At 37.8% G+C, this 13,285-nt stretch overlaps 1 protein-coding gene across 1 annotated transcript; it reads right to left on the bottom strand.

Annotated features, from left to right (window-relative positions):
- Nucleotides 1-6,989: 6,989 nt before the first annotated feature.
- Nucleotides 6,990-8,133, bottom strand: LOC129519817 (olfactory receptor 6C6-like). Its single transcript, XM_055340652.1, has 2 exons — nt 8,096-8,133; nt 6,990-7,896 (listed from the first exon to the last, which is right to left on the bottom strand). Exons 1-2 carry the CDS (start codon nt 8,131-8,133, stop codon nt 6,990-6,992), a joined length of 945 nt encoding a protein of 314 aa, XP_055196627.1.
- Nucleotides 8,134-13,285: the final 5,152 nt, after the last annotated feature.

The following is a 13,285-nucleotide window of genomic DNA, read 5'->3' as shown; positions in this document are numbered from 1 at the left end:
TCCTATTATATAATATATATTGGAAATGGGCAAAGAAGTTTCAAATAGTGCCAGCATATTCAATAGTAGCTTTCAATACACAGATTCCTCTTCTTTTTTTGTTTATCCCTATAATATCTTAATCTCATTCAAGCTTTATTCACAAACACTTTGTTCCACAGAAGTTAATGTTCCCTATATTCTTTTTTTGAATTGTTCCCTATATTCTTTATTAGATATATACTTTTTCGCATCTTATTTCCTTTTTCCTCTAGATAAAGGAACAAAATTGAACTACATTTTTCTTATATTTTTAAAAGACTCCATTTATTTGTTTGACAGAGAGAGAGAGAGAGAGAGAGAGAGAGAGAGAGAGAGAGAGAGTCAGAGAACACAAGAAGGGGGAATGACAGAAGGAGAGGAAGAAACAAGGTTCCCGCTGAGCTTGGAGCCCAATGCAGGGCTGGATCCCAGGACCCTGGGATCATGACCTGAACTGAAGGCAGACGCTTAACTGACTAAGCCACCCAGGCTCCAGAGCTACGTTTTTCAACATGTCTCCTTTGTCTTTAATTTGTAATTAGTCAAGACTATAAAATGTTGTTTAATTTGAATTATACTTAATGTAACACACTATCCCAAGGTTATTACCATCTTTATTTGTAATCAGGTATATTTTTTTAAATATTGAGTTTATTTACTTACTCATTTTATTTACTTAAAATTAATTTTCATTTATATTTCTATAATATAGTTTAGTAATAATGATTGTGTTTAAAGTAATTAATTTAAAATTTTAACAGATATTAGCCATCATTAGTGATGCTCATCTTTGAAATTGTCTATTAAAAATGTGATTGTTTTGCTAAAGTATGTTCTATATGAACCAGTTATTTAGAAGAAAACATTTTTGAATAACACTATCTTAAGAAGTAGAATAAAATACAGGCAGGAGAAGGATTACATTAATATATAATCAACTGGACTATATTATATGTTTGGGTACAACTTGTAGAATGAACTGCATCTTAAAAGAGATTTGAGTCACAAATGTGATTTCAAGCATGTTGAAATACATATATATGTATATAAAACACACATATATATGTAAAACACACAAATATATACATCTATATCTATCTATCTATCTATCTATCTATCTATTTATCTATCTATACAAAACATATTGAGACAGTCTAACTCAGTTGACCCTTGAACAACATAGTGATTGGAGCACTGCCTCCCTGGAAAGTAAAATCCATGTATAACTTTTTACTCTCTAAAATCTTATCTGCTGAAAGACTACTATTAATAGAAAGGCTTACTGGTAACATAGTCTATTAACACATATTTTGTATGCTATATGAATTATATCGATATATAATTCTTACAATTCTTACAATAAAATAAGCTGGAGTAAAGAAGATGTTAATAAGAAATACATTTACAGTACTGTATGTATTTATCAAAAAAATCTACATATAAGTGAAACAGTGTAGGTCAAACTTGTGTTGTTCAATAGTCACCTGTACAAGTATAACTTAAACTAAGGCTTTCTCAATATTCTGATTATTCTGATCCTACTAATGAGCCAAACAATGAGTTTACTTAAAACTCCAAGTAAAAGCACTAATTTTTGTTGAGATATTCTGATAAAGCTTCTCATTTTTAAATGTCTGTCACTTACAAGTTTGTTACCACAGATTATCTAAACCTTAATAAGGGTCTAGCACTTCTAAACTAAGATATTCCTATTCAAACTTCTTCCCATTCCCAACTAGATTAAGCTGCACCACCTGCCTTTTCTGTTGTTTGTCTATGACATATCACCTTCTATTATGTCCACTAGAACTGGTACATTTGGCCTCCAAAACCTGCCTCCCTAGAGAGATTATTACTGTTGGTTTTTGCTTTTTTTTTCTTCTGTCTTTGTTAACTTTTAAAAAATATTTTCTTGTTGGAGTTCAATTTGCCAACATATAGCATAACACACAGTGCTCATCCCGCCAAGTGCCACCCTCAGTGCCCATCACCCAGTCACCCCATCCCCCCACTCACCTCTCCTTCCACTACCCCGTGTTCATTTCCCAGAGTTGGGATTCTCTCATGTTCTGTCTCCCTCTCTGATATTTCCGACTCATTTTCTCTCCTTTCCCTTTATTCCCTTTCACTAATTTTTATATTCCCCAAATGAATGAGAACATATAATGTTTGTCCTTCTCCGATTGACTTACTTCACTCAGCATAATACCCTCCAGTTCCATCCACGTCGAAGCAAATGGTGGGTATTTGCCATTTCTAATGGCTGAGTAATATTCCATTGGATACATAGACCACATCTTCTTTATCCATTCATCTTTCGATGGACACCGAGGCTCCTTCCACAATTTGGCTTTTGTGGACGTTGCTGCTAGAAACATTGGGGGGCAGGTGTTTTGGCGTTTCACTGCATCCGTATCTTTGGAGTAAATCCCCAGCAGTGCAATTGCTGGGTCGTAGGGCAGATCTATTTTTAACTCTTTGAGGAACCTCCACACAGTTTTCCAGAGTGACTGCACCAGTTCACATTCCCATCAATAGTGCAGGAGGGTTCCCCTTTCTCCACATCCTCTCCAACATTTGTTGTTTCCTGCCTTTTTAATTTTCCCCATTCTCACTGGTGTGAGGTGGGATATGATTGTAGTTTGGGTTTGTATTTCCCTGATGGCCAGTGATGCGGAGCATTTTCTCATGTGCTTGTTGGCCACGTCTATGTCTTCCTCTGTGAGATTTCTGTTCATGCCTTTTGCCCATTTCATGATTGGATTGTCTGTTTTTTTTGCTGTTGAGGTTAATAAGTTCTTTGTAGATCTTGGATACTAGCCCTTTATCTAATAGGTGATTTGCAAATATCTTCTCCCATCCTGTAGGTTGATTGTTGACTGTTTCTTTTGCTGTGCAGAAGCTTTTTATCTTGATGAAGTCCCCTTAATTCATTTTTGCTTTTGTTTCCCTTGCCTTAATAGATTTATCTTGCAAGAAGTTGCTGTGGCCAAGTTCAAAAGGGGTGTTGCCTGTATTCTTCTCTAGGATTTTGATGGATTCTTGTGTCACGTTTACATCTTTCATCCATTTTGAGTATATCTTTGTGTATGGTGTAAGAGTATGGTCTACTTTCATTCTTCTGCATGTGGATGCCCAATTTTCCCAGCACCGTTTATTGAAGAGACTGTCCTTTTTCCAGGAGATAGTCTTTGCTGCTTTGTCGAATATTATGACCATAAAGTTGAGGGTCCACTTCTGGATTCTCTATTCTGTTCCATTGATCTCTGTATCTGTTTTTATGCCACTACCACACTGTCTTGATGACTACAGCTTTGTAGTACAGCCTGAAATCTGGCATTGTGATGCCCCCAGCTCTGGTTTTCTTTTTTAAAATTCCCCTGGCTATTCGGGGTCTTTTCTGATTCCACACAAATATTAAGATTATTTGTTTCAACTCTCTGAAGAAAGCCCATGGTATTTGGATAGGGATTGCATTAAATGTGTAAATTGCCCTGGGTAGCATGGACATTTTCACAATATTAATTCTTCCAATCCATGAGCATGGAATATTTTTCCATCTCTTTGTGTTTTCCTCAATTTCTTTCAGAAGTGTTCTGTAGTTTTTAGGGTATAGATCCTTTACCTCCTCGGTTAGGTTTATTCCTAAGTATCTTATGCTTTTGGGTGCAATTGTAAATGGGATTGACCCCTTAATTTCTTTTTCTTCAGTCTCATTGTTGGTGTATAGAAATGCCACTGATTTCTGCGCACTGATTTTGTATCCTGCCATAATGCCGAATTGCTGTATGAGTTCTAGCAATCTTGGGGTGGAGTCTTTTGGGTTTTCCATGTACAGTATCATGTCATCTGCAAGGAGGGAGAGTTTGACTTCTTCTTTGTCACTTTGTGTTTTTTTATAAATTTATTTTTTATTGGTGTTCAATTTGCCAGCATATGGAATAACACCCGTTGCTCATCCCATCAAGTGCCCACCTCAGTGCCCGTCACCCAATCACCCCCACGCACCACCCACCTCCCCTTCCACCACCCCTAGTTCATTTCCCAGAGATAGGAGTCTTTCATGTTCTGTCTCCCTTTCTGATATTTCCCACTCATTTTTTCTCCTTTCCCCTTTATTCCCTTTCACTATTTTATACTGGCTTGAGTGCAATTGAATTTTTTCTTGTGGTTCCTCAAGCGAATGTTTATCTTTGGACTAGTACTTCACAGACTCTTTGCAGATGTCCTTAAGGATTTCTGTAGTTATACATTAACTATTTGAATAATGCAACCCTTATTAGTGAATAAAAGGGTTCAAATAAGTTTACTCTTTTAATGTAAGTAATAATCGTGTTTTCCAAGGACTTGAAATTCCTAATTATGAAGCTTTCAGAAGAAATGGAAATTAGAATTATGAGATTAGAGTATTGGAAAAATGTTTTTAATAGTTTTAGAAGATTCTCAGAATCATTGAATGAAAGTAAAAGTAATCATATTTTTAGTAATAAATTTAAAAAATTGCTTGCAAATTTGTAAGTCAATTGAGAATTCCCTTTTGACCAAAATTTCTATAAAAATACCAAAGTCAGGGATCCCTGGGTGGCGCAGCGGTTTAGCGCCTGCCTTTGGCCCAGGGCGCGATCCTGGAGATCCGGGATCGAATCCCACGTCGGGCTTCTGGTGCATGGAGCCTGCTTCTCCCTCTGCCTGTATCTCTGCCTCTCTCTCTCTCTCTCTCTCTCTCTCTCTCTGTGACTATCATAAATAAATAAAAATTAAAAAAAATACCAAAGTCTGTTTTTTTTGTTTGTCGAATTCTAAAAACAGTGGCAAGCAATTGAGGTCAGACGCATTTACATAGGGTTTCTAAACAGATTGAAGTATTAATCTAATTACCACGAACAAAAAGAAATGAGGTAGATGAGAGATATGGTTCTATCACTTCCCTAAACCAAAATTAAGGGCGGAATATCTACACAGGAAATAAATCTTTCCTGGCTGGAAGTTTGCTGAATTTTTTAATATGGGGGCTTACACCATTGTTTCCAAAGGAAAAGAATCTGTGCATTTTTTCTTCAGGTCAGAATTACTTAACATAATTTTGCTAGGTAGAAAACAAACTGGAATTGAGAGAAAGATTTTGGCAAATAAACCTTATATCAGGTAATGATTTGACACTATGCTGCTATGGAAAACATTGCATTTATTTTACAATTTTAGAAAACAGATTAGTAACATAGAGTATATTGGTTATATTCCAGACATAGGAATGAAAGAAGTAGGAATAATATAATCTACATTTGTAAGACTACCAAGGTGAGTCTTACACAAAACCTTTCAACATTACTAAAATACTAAGTTTAAGTCCAAAATACAGTTGTGGTATACAGATCCCTTCAATTTCTCTAGGCTTGTTTTCTCTATCTGTATAACAGCATATGAAGTACTAATTGAACCACATTTTTGAGCATTCAAAATAAGTGATATCTTTTACTGAGTGCTAAACAGTTTTAATAGCATTTATTTAATGAACTATGAGATGTGGATTAAATTTCTCCTACTTTAGGGGTCCCCAGATGCTCAACTGTTAAGCATCCAACTCTTGGTTTTGGCTCAGATCCTGATCTCAGTGTCCTGAGATCAAGCCCCTCATGGGCTCCAGGCTCAGTGAGGAGTCCACTTCCCTTTCTCCCTGCTCACCCCTACCCCCTCCCACACACTTTCTCTAAAATAAATAAAATAAAAACTTTAAAATAATTTTTCTCAAAAAAATTTTTTTTCTCCTACTTTATATTTGGAAAATCTGAGGCACAAAAATTTTATATATTCTGTGCAGTATTCCATTTTGTATTTGTAAGAAAACCTTTAGTGAATTCAGGCTGAATATCTCGAAAACCCTTTTTTAAAACATTAGATATATGAATTCTCCAAATGTGTGTCATTATCTAACACCTCTGTGCTATTTGCATACATTTCTAACTCAGTCTTCTTTCTTTATGTATATTTTTAGCCTCAATATAATTATTACCTTCTTCTAAAAGTCCTCCCAGAACTCCAAAATTACTTAGAAGCTATATGGTATGCCCTATCGTATTTTTTTAAAGATTTATTTATTTATTTATGATAGACACAGAGAGAGAGAGAGGCAGAGACACAGGAGGAGGGAAAAGCAGGCTCCATGCCGGGAGCCCGACGTGGGACTCGATCCCGGGACTCCAGGATCGCGCCCTGGGCCGAAGGCAGGCGCTAAACCACTGAGCCACCCAGGGATCCCTGCCCTATTGTATTTTAATATCCCTTTATGACAACACTAATTATACACTATATATCAATCTTAGAGTTAGGTGTTTGTCTCCTTACTTAGGGACAAGCTTCTCAAGCATAAGGACTGAGAGCCTTGCAACATCTGAAATAAGAGAGATACACAATATATGTTTAATCAATTAACAAATTACATATAGCAAATTATACTTATAAAAGGCATATTTTATTTAAAGTCATGGTTTCTAGTGGCTAATATACAATAAAAATGCTATTTAAATTGAACACCAATAAAAAATAAATTTATTATTTAAAAAATGCTATTTAAAGCTTGCATTACCTACTTGAGAGAGTAAGTTATTGTAGCAGGGTGTTTTCATTAGGAAGAATACAATGTGAGGGTGAGACTGAGCTGCAGGATTCTTCAAGAGAATGTCCTATATGAGATAAGTAATGAAATAGAAAAACATGATCAGAAGAAATGAATAAGGGCGCCTAGTGGCTCAGTTTGTTGAGTGTCTGCCTTTGGCCCAGGTCATGATCCCAGAGTCCTGGGATCAAGCCCAGCATGGGACTCCTTGCTCAGCAGGGAGCCTGCTTCTCCCTCTCCCTCTGGCCCCCACTCTGTTCCCCCTCTCTATCTCAAATAAATAAAATCTTTTTAAAAAAAGAAATGAATGAAAGATTTTTTGTTTTTATGGCAATGTTGTGATTTGTAGCAATTATTACAATTGTTTTTTTGAAAAACACAACCTTTTTTGTAACATATCCCAAAAGATATCTTTCACCTGCTGGTTCCTTAGGGTATAAATGAAGGGATTTAGTAAAGGGGCAATTGAGGTATACAGCAAAGCTACATCTTTGGATACAGTCACCCTTTCTTTGGTAGATGGCTTAATATACATAAAGTTGCAGCTCCCATATGTCATGGAGACAACAATCATATGGGAAGTACAGGTGGAAAAAGCTTTGGTCCTTTGCTGTGCAGAAGGGAATTTAATAATGGTCTTCATGATGCAAGTGTAGGAGAGAACCACTAACACCAATGTGACCACAAGTGTCACCACAGCGAATATGAAAGACATCAATTCTAGGACATGTGTGTCTGTGCAAGATATCTGCAGGATGGGGGGAGTTTCACACATAAAGTGATCAATCATTTTGGAAGCACAGAAATCCAGCTTGAGTCCCATGAGCAATAGGGGAAAGATGATTAGGAATCCAGTCAGCCAGGAAGAAAGTACAAGCCAATAGCACACTCTGCTGTTCATAATGATTGGGTAATGCAAGGGTTTAGAGATGGCAATATAGTGGTCATAGGACATAGCAGCCAGAGGGTAAAACTCTGCAACTCCCAGTAAGAGAATAAAAAATAATTGAGCCACACAGTTATTATATGAAATGTTTTTTTCTTTAGTCACTATGGTTTTCAAGTATCTGGGAATACATACCATTGTGAATATGATTTCTAAAAATGAGAAATTACGGAGAAAGAAATACATTGGCATCTTGAGGTGAGGATCCAGCAGAGTGAGGAGGATAATGGTTAAGTTCCCCATCAGGCTCAATGTGTAATTAAGAAATAAAAACACAAAAATGACAACTTGCAATTGTGGGTCATCCGTCAGTATTTATTTTTCTTTTTTAATTTTTATTTATTTATGGTAGTCAAAGAGAGAGAGAGGCAGAGACACAGGCAGAGGGAGAAGCAGGCTCCATGCACCGGGAGCCCGATGTAGGATTCGATGCCGGGTCTCCAGGATCGCGCCCTGGGCCAAAGGCAGGCGCCAAACCGCTGCGCCACCCAGGGATCCCATCATCCGTCAGAATTATGAGAATAAACTCTATTTCCGTTGAATGGTTTTTCATCTCTCTTTTATAAGCCTTATCAAATATACATAAGAAAAGAGGACAAAGTCAAACATATACATGAATATAATATACTGTAGCGTAATGTAAAATAACCTATATATACACACATTAACATATATATATAACTACATAAAACCTAAATATATATAAATAGGCCTAAATGTATATAAATTGAATATATAGAAATTAACCTAAATACATATAAACTAAATGAATAGGTGCAGCCTGGGTGCCTCAGCGGTTTAGCGCCGCCTTCGGCCCAGAGTGTGATCCTGGGATCCCAGGATCGAGTCCCACATCAGGCTCCCTGCATGGAGCCTGCTTCTCCCTCTGCCTGTGTCTCTGCCCCTCTCTCTCTCTCTCTGTGTGTCTCTCATGAATAAAATAAAATTTAAAAAAACCCTAAATGAATATATATACTAATTACATATTTTAACTAAATATATATATTAACCTAAATATTTATATATTTACCTTAAGTGGAAAAGGACATATATTCGCTAATTTATCTATTTGTAAATTATTTTTCATCTGAAATTTACAATGATACATAATTACATGCTAAAGATAATTCTAAATTCTTTCCTAACCATTTGTTCTCTTTATTGTAATATTTCTCACAATTTTTTCTCTTGAACTTGAATATTTTCTTTGGCTAATATGCATTTTTACCCATTCTTCCTGAGTCGACTCAACTCTACATGCATAATTTAAATAAAAGAATATGAATCATTTTTAGTGTAGTTTTCCATCATTTTTATTCCACCTGAGCAAAAGACACAAAGTTGTTCTGTGTTTTAGAAATTGTATCCGAGTGATTTTCAAAACCAGGATTTAGAGTTATATATAATTCCTATGATAATCAATGACTAAGCAGGATTGACTTCCATTAATTAGATAAAGTGAATCTTTTTCTGTACTAAGAATACACAATTATTATCAACTTTCTTGACTGGCTATGCTATGGCATTCAAACGGTTGGTTGTCTTTTAGGAAATATAATAAATACAACAAAGGAAAACATGACAAAAACAAACAACATATTTTAATAAAAATATTCTGTATTTTTTCAATTAACCTTTTTGAGGTGTATTCCTAATGTGTCTACATAATTTGGGTCACTGCTTCTTAATATTCCCCAATATTTTTGTAAAACTATTGATTACTTCAGAAATTATTGTAGGAAAGTAAAATCTGCCACCCCAAAATGTGTCTCTTTGACATGATGATTAATTTAAGCTGATTATTTTTAAGAAATGGAGGTCTCAGAATGTTTTCCTTTTTACCTCCCCAAATGTCTAAAAGAATTTAGATAAAAGACTTGCTTCAAAAAGGGAGATATTATCCTTTGCTAGTAACCTATTGCCCTGTCTTTCTTCCTATAAAAACCTTCTTTTTGTACAACACTTGGGAACATCTCTACTTGCTGGATGGGATGCTGCACAATTCATGAATTGCTTAATAAATCAATTAGATCTTCAAAAAAAAAGGGAGATATTACCACAAATAATTATGGTTGTTTGTATGCTAATATGAATTGGCAAGATCTAAAATGTGGTCGAGAGGGAGGACCTTAGCAAAGTCTGGTTCTTAAAATTCTTCTTTATGTTCATTCTTTCTGTGTGGCCCAGCAAAAATTTGTTTCCCACTTTCTCTTTTTCATTTTCCTTTGGAATCTCTTCCTTGAAGTCCCAGACCCCTACATCCTTTGTAGCTCAAAATGGTAGCCTCAAGTGCCTGACTGCCCATAATTCTCATAATCTTACAAAGCTCTCTTCCCATATATATGCTATTAATTTGATATTTTCCTGTTAATGTCTCATGTCAATTTAATTCTTAAACCAGCAAAAAGAATCTGAATAGTAGAGTAAAATGTTTCCTCCCAAACATTATATTACTGTCTGTCCTTTCTAAGTGTAAAAATTCTGTTTATTTCCATGTTATAGTATTCCATTTTATGTGAAACATTCTAGTCTATTTCATTATATGCATTACCTGCAAACTTTTAAAGGAAATAAATTATTAAAGCACTCTGTTATTTTTATTCTTTTGCTTTTGTCTTATTAATATTGCTATCTGTTTCTTAATTTTTTTTGTTGGGAAAAGAACAAAACTAAGATGCTTCATGCTTAACGTGGTTTTCTGAAACAGATTTTAGGGAATAGCTTAAATTTTATTAATGGCAATTGAAGACGCAGTCTTCAGCTGAGTGGTCACAAACTTTTTTTTATAAAAATGTATACTTATGTTCTTCTTAAAACTCCCAACTTTGCTCTATTTCTGACTTGAAAAAGTATGCTCTAGGAGTTACTCATACAATTTTGGTTACCGCGTGGATCTATCAGACTGTTCTAGAACTATATTATTACATTTGAGAGAACAGTTGCTCAGCATTTTTTCCATATCACTTAACCAAGGGCAATACTTAATTCATACAGAGAATCAGAGAAAAATGAAATTTAGATGTAACTGTATTTGAATAAAACAGATTACAATATCTGTTAATACACAGCCAACAAATGACTGTACCATTAAAAACATTTATAGACCTTAAAAATTGAGAACTCAAATTCAACTCCCTGAATTGGACTTGTGCCTTTGATATAACTTCTGATTTTGAAGTCAAGTTAAAATTATAGTTGCCTTACCTCCCTGAACCTATTGTATCTAGTGTTCCCTTAAGTGTGCATGGCAGAGATGTATGTTGACATAATTAATTATGATTTTAGTCTTTTATCATCATATTTTATTTTCTGAGCTGGATACTTACTATGAATGATTTTTCTGGGAAGGACCATGTATATACAGTCCTTCTGTAAAGAATTTCCAAATTCCCTCAGATTCATACTCACTTTGAAGTTCAGAACTCCAGTATTAATTTTAATGGACATCCATCTTCTATTCCAGATAAGTTGCATTTTGTGAAAGCTTGTTGTTATAATTGCTGTCATTCAAAACCTCAAAATGAGTAGTTTATACTTTAAAATAAAATGAAATACAGCAACTGAAAAAGACTCGGGGCATCATCTGATGAAAGATAAGCAGCTGTTCCAAGAGAAATTCCATATTGGTCCCTGTACACTTATGAAATACTGCAGTTTTATCACTTTCTACTTACTACAGACCCAGAGGTTCTACTGAAATAAAACAAAGGAAAAGAAAACCTAATCTTTGGGGATCAAAGGTCCAAAAGTACTAATGACTGGCAATAAGAGACACTACTGTAATCCACTTTAAATAAAAGCTCCCCAGAGGAGTATCATAAGTGACTTAAATAATTGATGAACTATTTAACAGGATCATCATCAGTTCACTGTCCTGGGGCAACACTGAAAAATCCCAAACTGGTTTATACAAGCCCAAGACACTACCTTGCTTCCAATTAGCAAAGAAGCAATTTCAGACATTAATGTAAACCATCTTACACTCTGACACATGGTAGTGAGTTATATTTACAAGTAACAAGCATAATATTTTATCAGATTAATAAGTTGAGGCTTCAGATGGATGCTGATGAAATTATTTTGATCCTTCAAGTAAACTGATTTTATGTGTAAAATACATTTTATGTTAATACCCAAAACTAGAAATGATCCAATATCCAGCATCTTGCAAATAGTTTAACAAATTACGGCATATGAGGGGAGGGGCAAGATGGCGGAAGAGTAGGGTCCCCAAATCACCTGTCCCCACCAAATTACCTAGATAACCTTCAAATCATCCTGAAAAATCTACGAATTCGGCCTGAGATTTAAAGAGAGACCAGCTGGAATGCTACAGTGAGAAGAGTTCACGCTTCTATCAAAGTAGGAAAACGGGGGGGGGGGAGAAATAAAGAAACAAAAGGCATCCAAGGGGCAGGGGCCCCGTGAGGAGCTGGGCTAAGGCCGGGGCGAGTGTTCCCAGGACAGGAGAGCCCCCCCCCTCCCCCCGTCCCGGAGAAGCAGGAGCTGCACCAACCTTCCCGGGCGGAAAGGGGCTCGCAGGGAGTTAGAGCAGGACCCAGGAGGGCGGGGATGCCCTCGGGCTCCCTGGGACACTAACAGACACCTGCGCCCCGGGAGAGTGCGCCGAGCTCCCTAAGGGCTGCAGCGCGCATGGCGGGGCCGGAGCAGCTCAGAGGGGCTCCGGCGGCGGCTCCGCGGAGGGGGCTGCGCGGCTCCGGGAGCAGCTCGGCGGCGGTGGCTCGGGCAGAGGAAGAGGCTCCGTGCGGAGGGGGCTGCGCGGCCGGGAGCAGCTCGGAGGGTTTCGAGCGGCTCCGCAGAGCGGCGGCTGCGCGACCCGGAGCGCGAATCCAACAGCGCAGGCCCCGGAGCACAGGGCGCCGGGACACAGCCCAGGATCCGGCCTCCCCCGGGACAGGCAGAGGCCGGGAGGGCCCAGGACAGCGAGGACGCTCCTGCCCCGAGCTGAGCAGATCAGCGGCCCCGCCCGGCAGCCTCCAAGCCCTGCGGACGGAGAGCTCAGTAGTTACTGCGGGGGCTGAATCCAGGCTCCAGAGCTGCCATGACCACTGTGGCTGTTCCTCCTGGGGCCCCACGGGGTAAACAACCCCCACTGAGCCCTGCACCAGGCAGGGGGCAGAGCAGCTCCCCCAAGTGCTAACACCTGAAAATCAGCACAGCAGGCCCCTCCCCCAGAAGACCAGCTAGACGGACCAGTTCCAGGGGAAGTCAAGGGACTTAAAGTCTACAGAATGAGAAGATACTCCCCCGTGTTTTTCTTTCTTTTTTTTTCTTTTTCTTTTCTTTTTTTTAAATTTTTATTTATTTATGATAGTCACACAGTGAGAGAGAGAGAGGCAGAGACACAGGCAGAGGGAGAAGCAGGCTCCATGCACCGGGAGTCTGACGTGGGATTCGATCCCGGGTCTCCAGGATCGCGCCCTGGGCCAAAGGCAAGCGCCAAACCGCTGCGCCACCCAGGGATCCCCTCTTTTTTTTTTTTTTTTTCGTTTTGATTTCTGATTGCTTCCCCCACCCCCCTTTTTTTTTCACCTTTCTTTTTCTTTCTCTTTTTCTTCTTTTTCTTTTTTCTTTTTCTCTTTTCTTTCCTTCTCTCACTTTTTCTCCTTTTCCCAGTACAACTTGGTTTTGGCCACTCTGCACTGAGCAAAATGACTAGAAGGAAAACCTCACCTCAAAAGAAA

Source organism: Nyctereutes procyonoides, unplaced genomic scaffold (genome assembly GCF_905146905.1).
Source record: "Nyctereutes procyonoides isolate TBG_1078 unplaced genomic scaffold, NYPRO_anot_genome, whole genome shotgun sequence".
Taxonomy (NCBI): Eukaryota; Metazoa; Chordata; class Mammalia; order Carnivora; family Canidae; genus Nyctereutes; species Nyctereutes procyonoides.
Note: the sequence above shows the minus strand (reverse complement) of the source record. Positions and strands in the feature narration are given on the sequence as shown.

Bases quoted from the DNA above. Each gene is read 5' to 3' on its own strand.
- LOC129519817 (XM_055340652.1), bottom strand. From the start codon at position 8,133: ATGAAAAACCATTCAACGGAAATAGAGTTTATTCTCAT. The intron at 7,897-8,095 runs AATTCTGACGGA...AAAAGAAAAATA, and splicing joins GAAATAGAGTTTATTCTCAT to AATACTGACGGATGACCCAC.